This window comes from Eucalyptus grandis, chromosome 2 (assembly GCF_016545825.1).
Source record: "Eucalyptus grandis isolate ANBG69807.140 chromosome 2, ASM1654582v1, whole genome shotgun sequence".
Classification (NCBI taxonomy): domain Eukaryota; kingdom Viridiplantae; phylum Streptophyta; class Magnoliopsida; order Myrtales; family Myrtaceae; genus Eucalyptus; species Eucalyptus grandis.
This window is the reverse complement of record NC_052613.1, coordinates 36,150,081-36,174,599: the sequence shown is the minus strand read 5'-3', so window position 1 is coordinate 36,174,599 and position 24,519 is coordinate 36,150,081. Positions and strand designations below refer to the sequence as shown.

At 39.8% G+C, this 24,519-nt stretch overlaps 2 protein-coding genes across 5 annotated transcripts in view; both read right to left on the bottom strand.

The window, feature by feature from the left end:
* LOC120286322 (putative disease resistance RPP13-like protein 1) overlaps nucleotides 1-24,519 on the bottom strand; it is an 85,885-nt gene that overhangs the window by 31,276 nt on the left and 30,090 nt on the right. The window lies entirely within an intron of this gene.
* LOC120290687 (putative disease resistance RPP13-like protein 1) lies at nucleotides 13,663-17,835 on the bottom strand. The gene is made up of 4 exons (XM_039307050.1): nucleotides 16,419-17,835; nucleotides 15,563-15,807; nucleotides 14,617-15,427; nucleotides 13,663-14,414 (listed from the first exon to the last, which is right to left on the bottom strand). Exons 1-4 carry the CDS (start codon nucleotides 17,833-17,835, stop codon nucleotides 13,663-13,665), a joined length of 3,225 nt encoding a protein of 1,074 aa, XP_039162984.1.

Below are 24,519 nucleotides of genomic sequence, written 5' to 3'. Positions count from 1 at the left end.
TCAAGCGCCCGAGCTCCGGTGAGGCCTTGGTCTTTTTTGTGCCTTGCGTTGGTCGGACTAGGCCGGAGCTCGCGGTCTTCAAGGATTCGGTTCGAGATCTGAGGGCGTTCGATCTGGGCGGGACCTGAGAGAGAGAGAGAGAGAGAGAGAGAGAGAGAGAGAGAGAGAGAGATCGAGAAAGAAAGAGAGAGAGAGAGAGTCCTCTCCGGGCAAGCCGAGGAAACCCTGGCCACGTGAGACCACCGCTGCAATGCTGCCGCTCGATGCCGTCCACCGCTGCTCGCCGACCCGCCGCCATATTCGGCGAGCTAGCGCGGCTCGCCCTCGCCGCCCAGGCCTCGAGGGTGGCCTCGCCGGCCATGGGCGAGGCTCGACCCTCGCCAGATCCGGCGATGGTGAGCCTCGCCGCCCCGCGCGAGGTCGCCCCCGCGGCCACTGGCGAGGTGGCCGGCAAGGTCCGGCGACTGGCTGGAGGAAGAAGAGCAGAATAAAAAAAATAAACAAAATAAACAAAATAAAAATAAAAATAAAAATAAAAAATATATTAAAATATTAGTAAAAAGTTGTCACGTCGCCGGCCGGCGACCGGTTAGCAAAATCCAGCCAAATTGGCCGGAAAGGACTGAATTGGCACAACTTAAAAAGGTTTAGGACCAAATCGGCACAATCACAAAAGGTTTAAGACTTTTGGCACTTTTCCCCCATAACTGGCCTGATCCTGCCTTATGATGAAAACAGAGCAAAACTTATAGTTCTGAACCAAAAAAAACCTCAACATGTCTTTTTGATGCAGGTCCTAGCATACCGTGTACATACCTGAGGAGCAAGTCCCCTTAGCAACTGAAGTGAAACATATAAGATAGGAAACCCCAGCTAGATATATAGGGTCCCTCTTGCACAACCATATGATGTCGCTTTATTGAATGAGTTTATTTACTTCTTTAGAGAGGAAATCAGAAAATGCAATGATCTTATTTGTAATGATCGTCAAGAATAACCATAAAAGTCTGTGAAGTTACTTAGAAAACATTGTTCAATGATGAAAAAACATCGGAAAAGATGCTTCAAGCGTCTAACAGCGCCCATTTGCCTATAAGCTCAGTAACGTGGGCTCAAGTAAATATGAGAATTGAAAGCCTAAGTTAAGTACGAAAATGAAGGCGTCCAAGTAGAGCAGATCCTTTCATCTTGTGTAATGCTGACCGAAAAAGAATAAGAAAAAATCCTTACATTCGAGCCAAAAGTGAGATTTCCCAATTCCTAAGTGATCCTCGCATTACATCTATAATAGACAACCCCCAATTTCAGGTAATTGACGAGAGAAAAGTGGCATTTATCTCGCATCATATTTCCTAAAGCACCCTTGCATTACACCTATAACCATCAATTTCATGTTAAAACATTTTTAATGATCTACTTACTCTAATCGGACGCTCGTGCGTAGGCCTGCCTTTGCTTCAGTAATTGCTTGAGATTTTTTTTTACATTTTCCGGTATGCTAGACTTATTTCTCATTTTGAGTAAGTAGATATTTTAGAACAAGAAATATTTTTGGATGATATTCTGATTAACATAACTGTTAACATAAAATATTTTCGGGAGTCCAATCTTTAGTTTGTTCATTGTCCTCCTCCTCCTTCCTCCATCTCTTTTCACTGGCTCTTCATAAGCATAAACCATTGGAGTCTGCAACTGGGTCAATCCCCAGAAATTCTCCATCAACGTTGATGGAGTTTTGATACGTGTCCCCGAGAAAAAAGAAGTGCTGGCCTCAAATCAAGCCTCTTCGAAGCATATCAATCGGACAATGGCCAAGATTTTAGTTTTAATAAATATATTTATCGACACCTTTCAAGGCCCATCTCGGAGTTTTGATACGTGTCTCGATGTTGATGTTTTGCAGCTCCAGCGCATCCACCCATGTTTCAATAACTCGAGGATATGCCTTTGTAACGTAGTGTACGGTCGATATTCACTGAGACTCGATCAGGTGGTTGTTCTGCATCGCCTTTTGCCGAGAGCTTCAAATTGTTGTTTCGATTGTCGTCTGTCGTTGGAACTCAGGTTTTGTCTCTGCCATTGTCTAGCTGAGGATCCTACGTCACATGGTTCTCCAAAATTGTACGCTTTTCTGTTTACCGAGTGCTTCATGCCACTCGTCCACAACCCGTTCGACAGAATGCCCGACTCCAAATCGTAAGCTTTCTGGATTTTGATATGTCATCGAATTTTAATCATTTCAAGCCTTGAACATAACACGGGTGTTTGCTGGTCGCTTTTGTTCATATGTGGAACGTGCGGATTGCGATCTCATTTGATAGTGTTCTAGTCATGTGAACGTATAGAGAGATGCTGCGTTGATGTTACATTCGCTTTCCATCAAATTGTAGCGTTTCAAGGCTTGAAACACATAAAAAAAAATGATAGGATTCCCTATTACCCAGATTTGAGTCCAGTAAAGTTGGTTTTTGTTTGGTGTTCCTTATGCGTTACTTGGACCTCCTCAGCGTGTTTATCCACGTAAGAAACCGGCGCTTTGGACTTGTATCGATTTCATGTCGGATTATCACATTCTTATGCTCGAAACGGGCTTAAGATGTCCTACGAGCTTGCTGTCCGTATGTATTTGTGCAGTGAATGAGGATTTGTTTTTATCTAATTTGGATGAAATACTTGCCTTTGTGATTGGTGGGGTCTTCGTTCTGTTGAAGTAGCTTCTGGCGCTTCTTGTTGGGTCTCCTGTGAGTGTTGCTGTCAACTTTTTCTCATATTGGATAATAGTATGCATAGATGAAAGTTGCTTTCTGCGAGGTAAAGAAGTGAGTATTTGGAGCTAAATCTTCACTGCATCACGTTGACATCTTCTCAACTTGCCATTCATGCTTTGAGATTGTAAAAATATCACCCCTCGATTCTAACGGCCGTGAGTTGGTCATTAAAATTCTAAAAAAATTAAAAAAGAAATCGAAAGCAAAAAAGGAAAATGCAAAATATAAAGAACAGAAATCGCATTTAGGTAGGTGCATCTTAGGAATAGTTTTAATCCCGTTTAATTTAAGATTGCATTCTCATTATATGTTTTAATTTTTAGGTTCCAATTTTATACTATGAAAGGTTCAATGCAACCACATATAAAGGCGACATCGTTCCTACGCCACTGTGGCTGTAAATCTATTTCCCAAGAGCTGCCCTAAAAACTAGTCCTTCCTTCACGTAGCTGAAATCGAGCAGCTAAAAAGTTTGGATTTTCATGAACAAGTGCCGAAGACAAAGCCAGAACGTAAATAACATTCGCCTCACCAGAAGTCACCCGCTTTAATACCAATCAGCTTTCATTCAGAGATGCTAATTTACCTGTTGATTCCTTGAAAGCAAAAACCTGCAAACGCAAAAAGAAATCTAGCTCTGAATTCTGAACATCTGCTCGGTGTCTTCAATAACATATCGTAGAAGTACAATGATGCAGTAGAAAATCAATTGCTTGAAGCATGAGCGGTTAATTCACTACGCTCCATCTTATTTTGAAACTAGAGACATCGCCCATCCATATCAGGGACCTTATAATTATCGAAAGTGAAAAATTGCTCAAGGCAAGGTGAGAACTTCTTATGTCAATTCCATCAATTAACGACAATCACAATATGTTTTGAATAATGTTAAGACTGGAAGATTCCGATGAAGTTGGGTAGCTGTGGTTGATTAACGTAAATTACTCTGCTCGACTGATAGAATAGTAAATGAGTTTACAGAAGTCCATCGATTGCTTATAAGACTCCCTCAACAACATTGACCATCAATGGTCCTAGAGAAATAGGCAAGGAGAAAAGACTTCATAAGTTGGATATTCTTAATCAAAGGCTAGGGCTGCTTCTTGGAAGAGGCCTTCGGCCCTGTTTGGTTCGGCTTTAAGGGAATGCCCTTGGCCAAATGCAAATATCTTTGGGGTAAAGGAGTTTTCGGGAATGCTTGGACGTTTGGCAAATTGGGCATTGGAAAGTGACTTTGGTGTAAATACCGTTTGGTAAACCCAACATTTTCAAAGGGCTTTCATTTTTTTTTTTTTTTTAAATCCATTGAAACTCAATTCAACGGCGGGCCAACCACCGGCGACCAGATTTGACCGCCGGCGAGGCTGGCCAAGGTCTAGAGAACCTAGATCGGCCGCCGGCCAGGCTGCCTGAGGTCGCGCGACCTCAAGCGGCGCCGCCTAGGCCTCGCTAGCGGCCAGATCTGGGTCCGCACGACCCAGGCAGGCGTCGCCTGGGTCGCGCGGCGAACCTGGGTGACGCCCGCCTAGGTCGCACGCCGCGCGACCTCGGGCGGTGTCGCCTAGGTTCACGCGACCAGGCAAAGCATCGCTTGGGTTCGCGCGACCCAGCGACGCCGCCGGGTCGCGGGGTCCCACCACCCCGGGCGGTGGTCACCGGGACGCGGGACCCCCACGCGGCGGTGGCGGCCTGCCGGAAGCCGAACTCTCGGCCGGCGGGGAAGACGAAGAACAAAAGAGTCGACGAAGAGGGAAGGAGGAGGAAGAAGATGAATAGTAATCGATGAATAGTAAACGGGCATTTCCAAAATGCTCAATGCTCAAAGCTGGTCCTCCCAGCTTTGGGCTTTCAGATCGGAATGCTGACATTTAGCCAAGTAGCTTTCGAAAATGATTGCCAAACACCAAATATTTTCCCCAATGGGCTTTCGGGGCCGAAAGCCCCTTGGGAAAGCCCAACCAAACGGGGCCTTCATTAGCAAACTTGCTTTCAAAAGTAAGCCCGAAGCACAAATCGACCATTCCAAATAATTTCTTGTTTGAAATGATGATGATATTATGGCAAATAACCACGAGAGAAAGTCCAAATTTAGAGGTTGAATTTCCTACAGACGTAACCGAGTCAAATTACCATGAATGCAAAAAAAAAAAAAAAAAAAGGTTGTAAAGGCTCTAGCCCCAGGGGGAAGTAAAAGGAGACAAAATTGATTAAGCTGCCAGATTAACTTAATGGATTAAATAATTGATATATAGGAAATTTTGCACGTCCGTGTAATTCAAATTTTCCGTACCATGGGATGCAAATAATTCTATGATTAATTAGGTAATTCAACCAAGCTTCTTTTAATCAGACCATTACCTAACTCATAAGAACAATAGAGTACTTCATAAAATTTAGATTTTACCTAGAGAAAGTAGTTTTCTTGTTGTCAAGAGAAAAATATCATTCATGTCAGCAAATAACCTTACGGTTTCTTAGAGTGGTGAGAACTATGGTAAAATATGTTAGGGGTAAATGATAAATTTTTTGTGTTTTAAGTTCCCTATAATTACACTTTCCATCCTCTTGTTTAAAAAATTTTACTTTGCATTCTTTATTTCAAAAGTATTCTAGAACTTAGGTCCAGAGATACTAAAAACATCAATACTTTACATGGTCTAACTAAAATCATGTGAACTGTTGATGTCTGGCATTCGATTTTTCTTCTTAGGAGAGGCTTCTAAAAATCTGGCTTTTCAAGACACATGATAGCTTCTGAAGAACTTCCTAATTAGCTGCGTGCATTGCACACTTCAAATCTTTGACTTAATGGCCATTTCTTCCATGGTGTCAAGTCTTTTTTGCCAAAAAAGAAAGAAGAAAAAAATTGTGACAGATATGTGAATAGTCTAATGTTTCATTAACGAGACCACAAGCATTGTAGTTTAGATACACACGCGTCACATTTTTCTGATGATGAATAATCCTCAACAAGAGAGTTTCTATCGAGTAGTCAGGTGTAAGAATGTCAACATCTCTAAATCTTCTGAGAACGACAGCAAGTATTAAAGAGATGAAACTAGAAATCTGTAAGTTATTTGGCACAAGAAACCCATAAAAAATAGAGTGGGATAATGGAGGATAATGCTAGGATATCTATCACTCGTTTACCAATTTGTTAAAGTGATGTGATCAATTTTTATCGGCAATGAATATGACCCAACTTTATTAATTTTGTTTGAAGATCAAAGTATTTTATATCATATCAATATTATAGCGGATGCACATCGGACAAACGCAAGATTAATAAGTGTGTATATATACTCAATATAATTATATACGAATTATAATTATTCTAAGGTATCTTTCTAACAATAACAGGTACAAATATTAAATCGAGGTACCCATTCTATGATAATTTTTAACAACTTACCCTCTTTCTTTGTGCCTTTAGTGGGCTTAGTATTTCCAGCAATTGCAATGGCTTCTTTATCTCTAAAACAAGATTTTTTAGATTCGATAGGTGCAAATCTTATCTATTTTTTTTCAAGACTTAGATATAGATAACACAGATATCTATTTAGTAGAATATGGCAGTTTCCTCCAAACATAGCTTTTATGTATGCGTAAATATATGGGTAAATAAATTATAGCAATTTTCAAATAGATCGGAATATGTAGGAAATTGAAAGTCAACACACACAGATTGGTTTTTTGTCATTTTCTTTTCTTTTTTTTTTTTGGTTATTACCATGTGTTTTTTCGTGTCAAGGATTGTCAAGTGCATAAAAATTGATAGTTTTAAGATAATTACATTAAAATGAGCTTGAAGGTGAGAGTAGGCAAAGGGCAGAATTAGAAGACTACTTTCCCCTTTTTATATTCAACGAACTGGTCAACATTTCCATTTTAACGTATTAGACTCGAGCGGGGTTTACAGAGTTTTCTATAAGTGGGTTTTCTAGGGTTTTTATTGTGTCCTTACTAGGGGAACGAGATCCATTACCCCTGTTTGTGTCCCCGTAATTTGATAATTAGCATCTCGCTCATCTTAATCACTAATTCATGTGAATATGGATAATTGTGGAATTCGTGACCAAATATATTAGCACTTTAGAGTTACTGAGACACCAATAGAGACATTGAGTGAGATAGAATATCTTTATACATATGCAACCTTCAATTGAACTATATACAAAATTTTCTCATACTTTCTATTCTGCTTTCATTTCTCGCAATAATACCTAATCATACAAAGATTTTGCAATAGAAGAAAAACCAAACAGACCCAAATAAATCACTTTCAGAAACAATCTGCTGCATTTATCATTAGGATTTATCTAAGTAATAGCGCTACCATAAGAACTTATTATCCGGATCTCGTGAATACAATGAGCGCAAGTAAGCACGTGTCTTCCCAATTCGATGCTGTAAGAATACCAATTCACCATGTTAAAATCATATTAAAATATGGCAAGTTTCTCAAGTTATCTCCTTTTCAAAATTGTATTTATTGTGTTCAACATAGTTTAAAGGACACGAGTTTGAACTTTGAAGGGGGCAAAATTGCTTCGTAAGTTGGATTTTCTTGTCCAAGACGTAGTAGGGCTGCTCCTTCGAACAGGTCTTCATTGGCAAACTTGCTTTTTAAACAAGTAAGCACAAGCACAAACTCCCTCAACGATTCCATGAGGACGAAATGACGATAACTGCAAGAAGAAAGCCGAATTTCGGAGGCTGAATTTCATGCGGATGTAACTAAATGAAATTTCCATTAACCAAGAAAAAGAAAGGAGTAGAATGAGGTAAAATCCCACTTTGAATCTTGTAGTTAAATAAGTATTTACTTTCCTACTCTTATAGCAACTCCCTTTCATTGATTGGGGTTCTTCCTCAAAAACTATTTGAAGAAATGTGAAGGCCACTAATATAGAAATCGGACCTCCGAAAGAATTGGACCCTAAACAATAGATTGAAGTTGACATTTGTCTGCCATCACAAGCTGAGAGATGACATAGAGCAAAACACGCAACTCTACACACCAAAGAGCAACAATCAGCACAACCTCAAGCAAACCGTACTCTTAGCTGGATAGTTTTCACAAAGTTAGATTCCAAGCAACACACAACCTACGATGCTCATCAGTGCCAATCTTATTTTGAGACCAAGACAACTCTCAAAACTATTCCTAACATAACTTGATAATTTTGATGTCATCAAACATCAAGAATTAGATGACAGTGAGTATCAGTAATTAGTTTGACAGAACAAAGCAGCAGTACCTTGCTCCGTAGTCCATTAGAAAAACTACACTCAAGAAATAGATGACAGCAAGATTCGATGCTTAGATTACAGAACAAGCAGAGAAATCTAGTACTCCCAACAGACCAACTGTTAATCCTCTCGTATGGAGTTTGTCACGTATTACTGACCAAGATATAAAGCCAAATCTTGCAACACTAGGGGAGAACCACACAGGTTTGTGCCAGTCAACATTAGCACCCTTGTTTCGAATAATCTCCCAAGCAACAAAAGAGTTAAGGCAACCATTTGAGGAAGCCGGGCATCCAAATTTGCCCGCAGCTGAGGAATTAGGAAATATCACACTACAAACTGCACCTTGGACAATAACCAACTCTTTAGACCTAGCAGTGGGCCACTTCCAAATGAGAGTTACCAAATACAGCAGATACTTTTGGCCTGCATAGGAAGAGAAGAGTCATAAGTTATTCTCCTTGAGAAATGATTCCAGCAAGATCCCAGAATGATGCCACAAATCATACCAAAGAGAAATACTATCTTTATTAACCAATATATATCTAATATGGCATTCCAAAATTTTCCCCGACCGTTAATAACTTCTTCCAGGCATAATGAGAAGCATCTGGTTTACAGTCAAGATGATGCCTATACAGCCAGGCAAAATACAGAGACCCGCATCTCAACAAAATACTGCACAGGCACTTCAAAATATAAGCAAGATTTCCTATATCCAGTCTTTGAATGCCAAGGCCTCCCAAACTACTAAGGAGGACAGACAGTGTCCCATCTAACTTTTGTTCCCTCTTAAGCATCAGGATCTCTCCCTTCCAAAGGAAAGCTCTACACTTCTGCTCAACCATATCAGAAACTTTCTTGGGCAACAAAAAGAATCGACACTAATGGTTAACCACATCATGAATAACAGATTTAATAAGCTGAAGTTCGTCAGCATATATGCGGCTTTTAACTGTCCAAGCTTAAAATCGTTTTGGAATATGTTTGATTTTATGCCAAATAACGTATATATGATAGATAACTTAACACTCCCCTCGTGTAGAATCAATCCCTTACACAAGCACAACATAATGTGGATGTAAAAGCATCAATGGAATAACTGGGGGAATGATAACTAACAACATAACATACGGGGAATTTTGAACCACCAACATGTGCTTTAATACAATGCTAGAAATGAACAAGTAGAATGCGGACAATTTGTTGGAACTGTAACAAAACAAGTAGAATGTGGACAATTTGCTAATACTTTAGAAGAGATTCTTCCCAGATTCTTATTATACCCATGATAATTACCCGCCTCCCAAACAGCCAGTCAAGAAATAGCAGAAACAAATCTACTCACCCTGACTTTGCCAGCCAGCAACTCCAGAGTCCAGGGCTATGCACTTTTGATTCCATGAAGCAGAATATGAATAGTCATCAAAATGAACAAAGGGCAAAGATTTCATTGAGTGCTATCCAGTCCACAAAATGCCTTCATTGCTGGAATGGAAGGGTTGAAGGCAATAAATCCATTTCCCCCATAGATTTCAATGGGTATCACAGTATGCTCAGAAATGAGAAGATTGTGAGTGTGGGAATAAGTACTTTGTATCGGTAAATGCAGACAGAAAGTTAATACCGAGTTCATTCCACTTCTGGTAAATGCTGCAAAAGTAATTTTTGCATGTCAGAATCAGAGAAATAAGGGAAATTGGTCAGGTAAATTCCACGACTTAGTAAATGTGTTCAAATGGAGGTTCCAGACTAAAACAGGAAAGAGGATTTAAAGCATCTAACTGCCATTAACATCACAAGAACTTGTTTTATCCATCTGAAGTTCTGAGCTACACTTTTTCAAGGAGATGCAACTTTCAAACATTTTCAAACTTGTCTTTGCTATTAATTATGTCCAGACTTTAGATTCATCCAGTGGATTGAACATCAGGATAAAACAGACACTTACTGAACAGGGAAAGATAACATATATACATACCTATCCCTGTGAGTAATTTGAGAACCAACTAATCATGGAAAAGTCCAGATCTTAAGAACAGAGCCTGCAATAGCATGTCCCTTCTTCTCTACAACAAGGAGCAATCTCACGTCTAAGGTCCCCCTTCAGCATCTTCTCCTAGGCTAAATACCGGTGAGGCAATGGTGAAGGAAAGGGTATATAGACCTTTCTATAGGTCACTGGGTCATACCAACAAACTTCACCCATGGAATTCCAATGTAATCTGAAAGGGAAGCAAGATTTAGAGAATTGATGAATGAGAGAGAGCACAGTGATGACAAAAGAATCGGTTCATGAGTAAGAGAACTGCTAGAATGCAAAAATAAGCTGAGAATTCCAAATTCAAATGCAACAGTCTGTTAATAAGACCCCACATTTTTATGTCATTTTTGCTGGATCTAAGATATCATGGGAAGCAGTCCAATGGATAGGGGAACTGATGCAGAATCTGAGAAGGGAAGTGTGACTATGAGTAGAAGAGTAGAGGAGTAGTAAATGGCAAGATCAATACCTTGATTTTAATGAAATCTTCATGAGATGGAGACGGTGATGCAGGTGAGGACAACAGAGTGGAGAGGCAAAGCATAGGTAGGTGATTGAGGTGTAGACCACATGGGGAAGGAGACGATGAAAGAGGTATTTTTTACACCCCTAAGTTACGCCCAAAAGCTATCTGCAAAAAATTAAGACACACTTATTAAGTACACATAATTTAAGATTGCAATTAGGGAATTGTCTCCGTACAAGTTTTACTTTTAGGTCCGAATTTTATAACTATGAAAGTTTTAATGCAACCACACATAAGAGTAACATCATTTCTACCAAGGTGTGATTGTAAATCTATTCCCAAGAGCTGCCATAAACAAGTCCATCCTTCACATAGCTGAAATGGAGCGGTTATAAGTCTTGGACATGTCATGGATATATATCCAAGACAAAGCGAACTTAAATAACATTCGCCTCACCAGAAGTAGTCTGCTGTGATCCCAATCAGCTTTTCACTCAGAGATGATAATTTACTTGCAAATTGCTTGAATACAGTAACCTGCAAATGCAAAAAGAAACCTAGCCATGAAATCTGAACATCTGTCCCAAGTCTTCATCAAAGGGGGAAGGAATAACATATCCTAGAAGTACAATGATGCATAAGACAATCAATTGCTCGAACCATAAGCAGTTAAATCACAGTGCTCAATCATATAATTTGAAGCTAGAGACTTCGCCCATCCATTGGCAGGGATTTTATAATTATCAAAAGTGAAAGAGGGCTCAAGGCAAAGTGAGAACTTTTTCATGTAGCATGCATAGGAAGTACTAATTCTATCAATTAATGACAATCTGCATATGTTTTGAATAATCATAAGACTGGAAGATTCCAAGTCACGTAGCCGTAATTGATTAACATCTATTACTCTGCATATATACTCTAAGTTCAAAAAAGTCCATAGAATGTGTATAAGACTCCCTCAACAACGACCATCTTCTATATGGGATCCAAAATAGTATGTAGAGAATGATAGTGATTTAAAAGACCTTGTTTTGCTCTGCCCAGTCCTTTGACTATGATGAGTATGAAACAAGATGCCAAACATATGCAGACACGTCTTCAGGAAATTTAATCACTGATTAAAAGGAACAGATGAAGGTTCCCATACATTGACAGCCACAGCACCTCCAGGCTTTAAAAGTCGAAAACATGTAAATATCCGCATCGCTCAAAACAGTCAAGAACTTTCCCTTCATGGTCCTGAATAAATAGGCAAAAGAGAAAAGGCTTCATAAGTTGGATTTTCTTGTCAAAGACGTAGAGCTGCTTCTTGGAAGAGGTCTTCATTGGCAAACTTGCTTTTTAAAAGTAAGCCCAAGCACAAATTCCACCAACCATCCCAAACAAATTCTTTATTGGAATGCTGGTATCATGGCGAATAACTCCAAGAAATAGTTCAAATTTGGAGGAGAAATGATTAAGTGACTGTTCTTAATCTACTATGAGATTAACAGACTGTTTTTTACCACAAAAAATAATAATAAAAATAATAAAATAAAAAAATAAAAAATAATTGTAAATTGTTGTAAGATCCACTTCTTCAAGAATTTGTAACTCATAACATGGCATTACTTTGGTAGTAGTCCAAAGACATGCTAGCAAAGCCCAATTTGGAGGTGATATTTCCTACGAACATAGCGAAGTGAAGTTACCATGAATGCCAAAAAAAAAAAAAACTATCTTACTAGTGGGATAGTTTTCGCAAAGTTCTGTTCCAAGCAAGACATAACCTACGATGCTTATAAGTGCCAATCTTGTTTTAAAGACTAAGACAACTCTCAAAATTATGCTTAAAAAAGAACCTGATAATTTTGATTACATTAAACTTCAAGAGAATAAGATGACAGTGAGAGTCAATGATTTAGTTTGACAGAACAAAGCTGCACTACCTTGCTCCACAGTTGATTAGAGAAACTACACTTAAAAAAGAGATGACACGAAGATATAGTGCTCAGATTACAGAACCAGCAAAGAAATCTAGTATTCCCAACAGACCAACTGTTAATCCTCTGAAAAGTGGAAGTTTATCATGTATTACCAACCAAGAAATAAGGCCAAACTGGGCACATTAGGGGAGCACTCTTGTTTCTGACAATTTCTTGAGCAACGAAAAGGCAACCATTTGAAGAAGCTGTGCAGATGACTCTTTCTGCAGCTGAGGAAATAGGAAAAGTCACACCACAAATTGCAGCTTAAGTGGAAACCAACTCGTCAGACCTAGCAGCTGGCCACTTCCAATGAGAGTTACGAATTACAGCAGATCCTTTGGCCTGCAGAGGAAGAGAAGAGTCATGAATCATTCTCCTTGCTATCTATTTATCATAGTATTTGTGTTCAAACTGAGTCTCCAGCCTAAAACAGGAAAGAGGATTTAAAGCACCTAAACTGCCATTAAGATGACATAAATTTTCTCTATCCATCCGAAGTTCTGAACCTCGATGTGAAGCAAGTTTCAAACATTTTCAAACTTGTCCTTGGTATCTATTTATCATATAAATTATGTCCAGACTATAGATTCGTCTAGCGGATTGAAACATCAGGAGGAAAATAGACACTCAATGAACAGGGAAAGAGAACAGATATACATACCTCCATCCCTTGTGAGTAATCCGAGAACCAACTCTGATCACGGGAAAGAGTTCCCACAAAAAAGTCAAGATGTTAAGAACAGCAGAGATTGCAGTGGCATCTCCCCTCTTCGTCTCTACAATGAGGAGCAATCTCACATCAGGGGTTCCCACTTCAGCAGCATCTTCTCCTCCTAGTGTTAGTACCGGGGAACTTCACCGATGGGAATTACAATGTAATCTGAAGGGCGATCAAGATTGAAAGAATCTTGGAGAATGAGGCGGAGCACACCGAGAATGAAAGAATCAGAGAAAAAGTGATGCCAAATCTGAGAAAGACAAGTGACTACGAGTATTGAAGAGTAGTAATCGGAAAGATCAATACCTATTTTAATTGAAATTTATTCGTGAGATGGAGATGGAGATGAGGACGACGACGGAGGGGAAAGCCTAAGCAGCGGTGGCGATGGAGGTGCACACAACCACGGGGGAAGGACACATATGATGAAAGATCAATACCTGTTTTCAAGTAATTGAATTGTAGTAGGCATCACCCAATGTGACATTTGGGATTTCACGGATGAGGGGCCAATAGCGGCCAATCCCTTTCCTGCATCGCTCCACCAAAATCGAGCAATTGAAGGTCCAGAGATATTCAAGGGAGAGAGGGAGGCCATCCTGGGGCAACTCCCTCAGCTTCGGGCAATGCCGGATGGACAAGTACTGGAGAGAGGGAGGGAGACTGCTAGACAGTCTTTCCATTTTCTCCATATTAGAGATATAGAGAGAGGTCAGAGAGGAAGGGAGCGGAAGCACAAGATCCTCCTCCTCTCCCACTCCTCCCACGCTGCTGTCGATGTCCAGCCATTCAAGGGAGGTGAGAGGGGTGAGCCACTCCCTCACCGGCTGCTTCATATTCTTGCATTTAGTCACTTGAAGTCCCTTTAGCTGGGGCGGCAATCCTCCGTCAGGGAAGCGCGTTATACTCTCACACTCACTAATATCCAGACGTTGGAGACTCGTGAGTCGATGTAACTGATTAGATAATGATTTTATCTTAGGACAATCCTGAAGCCAAAAAGTCGAGATGCCGGGAGGAAGAGGAGGGAAGCACTCCATCTCTAAACCAGGACAGCCACTCAATGTCAAGGAAGTGAGCCGAGATAGTGTGTGTAGACCCTGGGGTAAGCTTATCAAATTCTTGAAACCCCGAATTTTAATCTCTTGAATAGACCGAAGAGGTTCTAGATTTATCTCCGTGAGCGACCTCCACTCCCCTGCAGTAACCAATGTCAAGTCTCTTGAGGGTCGTGGGTAAAAATATACCCTCGCTGAATGGAGAGGATAGCAAAGAATTGCATAAGATGATACTTAAGTCTTGTAGACACGATATAATGTCAATGCGAGTATTGCTACTACTGCTGCTTGGCTCATCTAGATGAGCACTTAATCCTCTGGGTAAAGATTGCAACATCTCACAGTCCTCGATGTTTAATGATGTCAGAGATGTTGGTATACCTATTTCAAGGAAGGATACGAGTTTTGGACAGCCACTAACCGTCAAGTCTTTAAGAGAGGAGAGGGTGTACATCTTGCTTGGGAGCTTCTTGATGCAATTTTCTAATTCGATAGTCTCAAGATTGCTAGGCAGCTTTATATCATTTTCTTCAGCCACAAAATATATGAACTCCGAACAACTACGTACAACTAATCTCTTCAGACAATTGAGATTCCGAATTACATCTCCGTCTTGCCATAGATATATTAACTTTGCACACTTTTCAATCTCCAACTTCTCTAGCTTGATCAAGGAGCTTGTAAACTCATGATTTAAGCAAGTGAGTTCAGCAACATCATTTATGTTTTGGGCAGTAAGAGATGCCAGGTTTACCAAACTATGCAGCACCCTCTCATTACAACCTTTGAATTTTAATTCACTGAGAGATGGAAGGCTATTGAAAGATGGTGAGGCTTCCATACGCGGACATGAGTTAATTTCGAGCTTTACAAGGGAGCTTAGTTGACTAGGCAATCTTCCGATCAGCATAGGGCAATCCTGAATGATGAGATGCTCAAGACGAGGGAATACAACTCCAACTTCTTCAGTGTCGATGCAATGAGACCAATCCTCCCACAACGGCATGCCCTTGAATTCCAAAGTTAACAAGGATGGAAAATGACTTTTACTTCCATAAAATTCAGAACCTACCATGCATATTGCATTTAAACCTTCGATGTACAATTCTTTCAATGAAGATAGCTGCCCGAGCAATGGTAATGCTTTGACCCTCTGACATCCATGTAAACGTAAATACACTATTTTATCATGAGAAGGACTTCCTAACCATGATGGGAATTCTAGGCCACAATAATAGGATATTGTGAGATTTTCAAGATTTTGGTGAGGGCGAAGAAAGTTAAGGACCTCTTCTTCAAGCCCTTCATTTCGGAAATTTTCAAAATTCGTACTCCACTGCATGGCCAATCGACATATTCCCTTCTTCGCACATAAATTGGCATCGCCAGCATCTTTGACTTCTTGAACCATATGCAAATCAAAGATGCGCAATTCCCCTTTAAGGTTCTCTAGGTTTTTTAACTCCTTCAACCTTGAGCCATTTCCCATTCCCACTATAAACTTTGACAATATTTCAAGACCAGCCAAATTACCTATATACAGCGGCATCGCTTTTAGGTGAGTGCCAATAATGTCAAGAAATCCCAAATTGATCAGTTTCTCTATACCTTTTGGAAATTCTAAAAGGTCATATGACACCCCCGCAACATCAAAGCCTCTAGATTGTACAATGCAACAATTGACTTTGGAAGCGTTTTAATACAAGTATACGATAGATTGAGGTGCCTTAGGTGCCTTAGTTTGCCAATGGATTCTGGTACCTCTGTGATGAGGTATTGACTTAATGAAAGCACCCTCAAGTACTTCAATGCCGACAACAAGTCACATAGCACCTTTTGGGACACAGAGACCCAATTGTAATTTCTAGATGTTGTTTCTAATGATATGAAGCTCCTAAGTCCCTTCATTCCATGATATATCTTGAATTTTTTTGACAAAATGTATTGGCTATGAATGAATGAGGCATAACGAGCTAAAGATGCATTATTGTGATCAACCTTAGGCTCCCCGAAGTCAAAATAAGTTGCACCTGCAACTTGTTTTGCCAAGTCATTCACAAGATCATGCATAAAAAATTGTGACTCATCGTTAGTCGACTTTTGAAATAATGATCTAGATACTAGCTCGTTGAAACAACTCAAACCTGCATTCCAATGGCTCTCTTGTTTTTCTCCCTCCAAAAAGCCTTCTGCAGACCACCGGCGAATCAACTCGTCCCGTTGGATTTCACAGTCCTTGGGAAATATAGCACAGTAAGCAAAACATCTCCTTAGATTGCAAGGGAGATGAAGGTAGCTAAGTTTCAAAGCTGGAAGAATGTCATCATTTTCTTTTGGTAGGTCCCAAATTTTGTTGTTCAATACAGCTTCCCATTCATGAGGACTCACTTTAGAGCTTAGTAGCCCCCCCAATGTCGTCGCAGCTAATGGCAACCCTTTGCATTTTTCCGCAATTTTCCAACCTAGTGCTTCAAAATCTCGATGATGATGGAAATTTCCGACTCCAAGAGCTTGAAATGCCAACAAAGACATACTAGCATCTTGTGACAACTCTTTGAGAGGATACTCTTTAGCACGAGTTATTTTAGCAATGCCAGAATCACGGGTCGTGACAATGATTTTGCTTCCCTTTGCTCCCGATCTAAAAGGCTTCAAGAATTTATTCCACTTTCCAGGGTTCTTGTTCCAAATATCGTCTAAAACGACAAGAAATTTCGTCCCCGAAAGGTTTTCCTTGAGCTTATCCTGTAGCCAATCCAAGTCCTTATCTTCACATGACAAAGTGAAGTTGGTTTTATGTAGAATACTCTTTGTAATAGCGAGCATATCAAAATCATCGGAAATGCAAGCCCATGCTTTCACATGGAAATATTCTATGACTCTAGCGTCATTGTAGACTTGCTGAGCGAGAGCAGTCTTCCCAACACCCCCCATCCCTACAATGGCAATCAGTTCTAGATCCACACATGTTCTACCGTCTTCTTGCTGGGTAAGCAATTTGAGGATCTCCCTTTTGTCATCCTCCCTACTAACGAACCAACGCTCGGGCAAATTTGTAGTGGGAATCGGCTTATCCAGCCGGCGGTATGCTGATCGCTTCCCCTTGTTCTCACTCAGGTTCAGACCATTTTTATGAGCTATGATCTTCTGTAATCTGTCATCCATCTTCTCTATCTTGGATCTCATTTTGTGGTCGAGCATCAATGCTCTTGGGCTCAATCCAAAGCAACAACTGTGAAGAAGGGAACGCGCCTTGCTAGTGCTAGGTTCTGCTTGGGACTTGCTTTCAGCAGATTCTGTGGTGAACTCATCAAGTAAGTCTTCGATGTTGTAGGCAAAGTTCCTAGGATCTTCCAGCCACAAATTCACCTGGACATGGCCGGTGAGTTGTTTCTCCTCTGCATCATCCAGCACCTCCTTAATACTCGCAAGCATCTTCTCCCATTCCTCCAACTGCGTAACGATCCCCTTGCGCCGTGCAAAGTTGAGCAGCTCGCGGGAGGCCAACCTATCAAACAATACCTGAAGAAAGGCACCAAGAAATAGCTCTGCGATGGGCATGGCTTGGTTCGTGAGTAGCAGAGGACTAAACAGGAGTGCCTAGAAAGGTTGAAACAAAGTGTACAAAGCGGAGAGGGAATAGAAGTTCTTCTGTCCAAGACGACAGCATCAAATGATGGAGCGAATCAAAAGACCTTTTAAGCACTAGAGTGCTCTTTCTTTCTCGGAAGAAGCTGCCGTTGCATTTATCGCTTCTCATATGATTTTATTTCATTTCCGTTGCCTTAATTTCTCCTAAGCAAGTTGGTCGGAAATGGGACAAAAGTCTTGGCATCATTAAAGCCACCAAGGTTCAGATGGTAAAGAAGTGGGCCTGTATCCATCCCCACCTTGAAACTTCTGCTGTACTATTGTTCATCGGTTCTCTCTAACCACTCCTATCATGCAATTCCCAAAAACACCCATTTGCCATCATCATGCATCGAATAGCTCATATGGCATCATGATTTCATTAATGCAGGGTCATGAACCCTATCCCGTTGTCAAATAATGGAGTAGTTGTTACATAAACTTAATTTATGTAAATGTATTGTCATTAAACACTGATGATATGGGTCCCGATCACTATTTTACGCATCACGAGAGGGAGTGCGATCCATTGAAAGCTGCAAAATTTTCATATATGAATTCTCAACAAGTGTCCAAAAACAGTTGATGACAAAATCTTTTTTAAATGATGGCCCAAAAGAAAAAAAAAATTGTTAATTTTTCTTCAATTCTGTCATTTTGACCTTGAAATGCTCTCTTAAGAATATATAATCAGTTCAGATTAGATTAGATGAAAAAGAAAACCAGGTGGCTATGGTCTAATTAAATTGCAAACCTTCAAGCTTCAATTTCTTTCTTCTTTTTTTCCCTTTTTTGCCGGGCAACAATGATTGTATTCATAGTAAAACTTCCTTGTTTTGTTTGGTCCATGTGGTAAAAAATATATATGTTTATCGTTTCATCCCAAGAAGAGAGGAGCTACCTAACTTTAATATGCCCACCCGCCATTCAAATAGGTGAAATTTAATGTAGACCTATTCATACCCTAGTATCATAGTGTGCATAAAAGTTACATATGGCCATCATCTCCGTACATATACTTGTCTTGGCAACCAGCAATAGTCTTCGTTTAATATTTAGTTTCGATCGGCGATCATTCAGAGCAATCTGCTTCCAAAGTTTTTGGCTTCCCAAGAAATAGATTGGTGTCTAGTTAAGGCCTTAACTAAGGTTAAGCTACACAGTTCCATAGTCTATACGCATCTCCTCTTTCTCCCACGTCGTTTGGGTCTTTATTAAGGTTCTAAATTGTTGGGTTATTGGTACTAAATCTCAGCGGTTGATGATGAAATATTCCAATAAAAAGATGCCGGTGTGTCTTTCTCCATTGATTGCTCTTCGAGGCTCTCCCTCCTTCATCCCCTTTTGGCGCTCAAACCTGTTTTGCTTTTCGTCATGCCATATAAATAAATTTTTGCCCATCAAGCTATAATAAGAATTGAGGAAGTAGAGATGATTTGCATAAAGAGACAAAATGGATGAACAAGACAACCTGTTCTTCCTCTCCAATGGTGCATGGAGATGTTTTTTTGTAGGGTAGAGAGGTTTGTTTAAATTATTTCGTTCGTTAATATTTTATAATTTTATCCTGTATACTTGTTTTATTATAGAAATTGAATGTCAAAGCTACATATGGAATATATACTCTTTTAGCTACAATTTCTATTATGTGTACAATTAGCATAAAAAAAAAGCTTCCATTCCGGGGCCACGACATTGATGCCACACACGTGCCACCGGATTGAGATAGCTAGTATAAACACCTAGAGGGGGGTGAATAGGTGAAAAAATAATTTCTCGAGATAAGAGAGCAATACTAAGCAGACAATAGAAAGGAAGTTCTCCTTTGGTTAACAAAACGAATTATGATCAAAGTAAATCAGAGAGTAGGAAAGAGAAAATTGAACACAAGGTTTATAGTGATTCGGCTTATTTCAAGCCCACGTCCACTCTTCCGTACTGACAGCCCACCGACTGGATTTCATTATGAACAAAAGAGATATTACAGCAATGTTCTCCCTTGATTCCACAGTGTAGATACTATTCCACACTTCCTCAAAATTTCTCACGAATATAGACTCTCTTTTGCGTACAAGATTTCGCTCAGCAAATGAATTGACTAAGAACAAGGAGCTTTAGACTTTGGAATTCTTCTATCGTGCACACACTCGAACAACTGGAACGTCTTCCTTATATACTCTTTTATGCCATCATCCCCGTTGGCACTTATCAAAGGAATTCTTCCAACTTTCTGTTGGACGAGAATCAATTAGGAAGATCATTCGAGCTATTTAAGGAACATGTCGATAGCCCATCAATCCTGCTCGCCCATACAATCAGGATCTCGATTTCCATAAGTAGAACCTTCCAAGTATACTTTTCTAATCATTGGATCCTTAATCAATTTTGATTCGAATAAAAGATTTCGTCATGTCATATCCAGCCAAGAGATCTTCGTCAGTCGATAAGGTCAAATCCTTAACGAAACATCCAGTCTTGGATAGACCTTCTTCGACAAACTAGAAACTATCAATGAGAATAGACTTTGAGTCTTGAGTCGCGGAGTCCGGAGGTCTTCGGACTTTAAATAGTAGAGTCGCAAATCTTCGGACTAGACTGATGGAAACGTTTTGTCAGCTTCAAAACACTTCATGAAGATTTCTCTAACAATCTCCCCCTTTTTTATGGTGATAAAACTTTCCTACAGATTTGGATAACTTTGACCTGTAAAACATTACTCAAGCAAATATGGATATCTCATAAAGATAAATGGCTTAATGATAACACTAGAATCTGCAACCACGGAAAATAGGTTAGTCTTGCATGTGAGTAAAGACATTCATAAGATATCAATAGTACTTAATATAAGCAATTAAACCCAAATCCCAAATTCAGTCCACATCTAGACACAAAAGTCAAGTCAAACATCAAAACAAACATCAAAAGTTCAAGTTCAAAGTTTCAAATCTTGCATCTCTCCCCCTTTTTGTCATCATTAAAAAGGTTGAGATGGAAAGAGAATAGAATCAAAATTGCTTGGGAACACGAACAAGCTGGAAATCTCTCATTGACTGGACAATGCCTTCCAGCTTTTTCAATTCTTCCTTCAGTTGAGCTACATCTTCACCCTTAGCATTTGCTTGAATTTGAAGAGCAAGGGCTTGGATCTGATCATTCAAAGAAACTGAAGAAGCTTGACCTGTAGTATGCAAATTTTGAATTTCGCATCCCAGAGCATATATCTGACCCCGCATTTCCAAGAGAACATCAAGAATTATGCGAAAATCCCGAATTATCGGTCCCGTGCGGCTTTTGCACGATCAGATGGAGTAAAGGCAGACGATGGCAAATCAGCATAGTCATGCAGATTGGGCGATGAAACATCATGTCCTTCCTTAGGAAATTGAGAGGCATAGATGTCCTCTAGATCCGCTGGAGAGCGACTGACTCCTTCACTGGTAGCAGGATATGATGACATTTCTATTTTCTCACGGTCTCCCCCTGTTTCCATGCCTTGGTGGAGAAGAGAATTCCTCATGCTCTCCTTCCTCTTGATCTCCTTTCTCCTCTTCTTCTTCTTCTTCTTCTTCAATTCTTTCCTCCTCAACATCTCTTTCTTCTGCTTCTCTCTCCTCTGTTTCTTTCTCCTCTTCTTCTTTCTCTTTTGCTTCCAAATCTTCTCTTTCTCCAGTCCTTTGTTCTGTGTCTTTCTCTTGTTGTTCCATTGATTTTGGAACAGAACGACTCAGGTTCCTCAATGCCATAGCAGAAATGGTGATGTCTTCCTCATCATCTTAATCCTCAACGATGAGAGCTATTCTTTTCTTGGATGGAGCAACCATGGGCTCCTTCCTTTTTCTTTTTGCTGCCGAAGAGACTTGATGAGTTTTGACAGGGGTTTTCTCCTTGAATTTCTCCAACGCCTTGTTGAGTTCCTTCAAACGCATTTTAGACACCATTTTCAGTCCTACCACCATGTGATCACAAGATCGAACATAGAGAATTCGTGGAAACTGAACATTCAAATGTCTGAATAACTTTGTCACAAGAGCTGGATAAGGAAGTTGACCATTGTCCTTCACCACTGCTCTATACATGTGGAACATAATAGTGTGAGGAAGAGAAAAATTTTTCCCAGCATTGATGGCATACATCAGCTTTGCCTTTGAGTTTGAAACATCAGTTTTTGAAGTAGACTTTGGTCTAAGGCAATTAATCACAATCTTGTGAAGCAGAATGTTGAACGCACGCATCCTTGAGTAGGAAATCCTTCCCTCTGTCCTTCTATCCTTAACAAGTTCCAATGTAGCACGAGCAATAGACACATTGATAGGTTGATATCTCCCTCTCTCAACCCCAATCACATCAGTCAACATATCTACATCCACCATATAATCCTGATCTCGGACACTAAAAGAGAATCTATTCGCATCCAGGAAACTGAGATTCGAATAGAAGTATGCAGTGAGTTCAGCATAGGCTTCTGTAGAGTCAGAACAAAACTGCTCAAGTTGAAGAAGACTGAATTTTTCCCTCAAATTGACGTTCACAGAGTCAAGGAAATCAAAATCTACACTTCTAGGGTTTATTACCCCACGCTTCAACAACTTAGAGTATAGATGCTTTTGTTCCTCCGATCGAAACAAGTCGGTCCTTTTTCCCCGAATTTTTGCCACAACACCCATTCTCGGTTGAAACTGACTGTACAGCTTGTCATCATCATTCCCATCTGGCTGATTCAGCCCTCTAACACGCGGATCACTTGGGATATTAGCAAGGGTTTCTTCTGCTGACCTCGCAGGGGCAATTCCCAAACGTTCCATATTTCGTAAGAAGATGTTCTCATTACCCTACCCTTTGTCCTTAAAAAACTCATCGATGTAGTTTAATGGAGTACCGCTCCTCTTCAGAGCACTATAAAGCTTATAAGTAAAAGAGGGCTTATGAATTCTTATAGGTTTTGCGCCTTCGATGATTTCTTCATTTTCTCGATGAGCAACATCCTGTTGTCTAGATGGAGAGGATGGACGCTGCTGAGAATGTTGTGGGCTCGCTGGCTGCGGGAGACTCTTCTTCCTCGGTGAGATCAAAGTGCGTAGGCCCCTCACGCATTTGCGGTCCCCTGTTTGCGATCCTCGAAGACTTCCTTTAAGACGACATCTTTCACAGTCTTTGAAAGATTCCAAACTTGACTTTCCCAAGAAAGATGACAACTTTTCGAAGATTAAACAAGAGAAGAAGATAGGAGTGGAAGATCGATACTTTTTAGGGTTTTTGGAGTAAAACGAAGAGGAACAGACAGTATATAGGTCAGTCGAAGAGAGGCATACAAAACGTTGTAATGGAAAGTAAAAAGATGCCCTTTAAAAATAACTGCCTTTTAAAAAAATAAATAGATAACTGCCATTTTTAAAAAATTAACTCATTTTTGAAAAAGAAATATTGCACTTATCACGGAAATTGAAAGTAGCAAAAATCAATTATAGATAGATGATCGTACCTTTCCGAGATTTAATATGAGAGAGAATAACTTACAGCCAAAAATCTTGTTTGTCTGAGTCTGAGAGTCTCTAGATTTTAACTTCTTCAAACCTCAAGATGTTGAGTCTGGAACGGATGATTTCAAATTGATTTTTCTCCAAAGGCTTTGTAAATATATCCGCCAGTTGGTTCTTTGAGTCAACAAACTGAATCGAAACTTTTCCATTTTGAACTGATCTCTAATGAAGTGATGTCGAATCTCTATATGTTTTGCTCTTGAGTGAAGAATTGGATTTTGGTGAGATTGATTGCGCCGGTGTTGTCAGCGTTAATCTCCGTGCATGAATCTTCAATTCCAAAGTCTCTTAGCTGTTGTTTTATCCATAGAATTTGTGAACAACAACTTCCAAGAGCTACATACTATGTTTCTACTGTAGAAAGAGCTACTGTATTTTGCTTCCTTGAAAACCAAGACACTGTCCTGCTTCCAAGTAGTTGACAGGTACCCGAGGTGCTCTTTCTATCAACTCTGCAACCAGCTAGATCTGCGTCTAAGTATCCAAGAAGAGTAAAGTCTCCCTTTTTAGGATACCAAAGACCAAGACTCGAAGTTGATGTAATGTATTTGATAATACGCTTTGCGGCACTTAGATGAGATTCTTTAGGATCTGCTTGAAATCTAGCACAAATGCAAACACTAAACAAAATATCAGGTCTAGAAGTAGTAAGATAAATAAGTGAACCAATGATACTCCTGTATAACTTCTGGTCAACTTTCTTTCATCCTTCATCTTTGTCTATCTTCAAAGAACTTGACATTGGTATGTCAGTTTTTTTGCAATTTTTCAGTCCAAACTTTTTGACAAGATCATTAGCATATTTTTCTTGATGAATAAAAGTCCATTCCTTCAATTGTTTCACTTGAAGTCCAAGAAAGAAGGTTAGTTCACCCATCATGCTCATTTCAAATTCATCCTGCATAGACTTAGAGAATTTCTTGCACAAACTTTCATTAGAGGATCCAAAAATAATATCATCTACATATATTTGAACAAGCAGAAAACTTTTGCTTTCTCTTTTAATAAATAGAGTAGTGTCTACTTTACCTTTAACAAAGCCGTTTTGAATTAAAAACTTACTTAGCCTATCGTACCA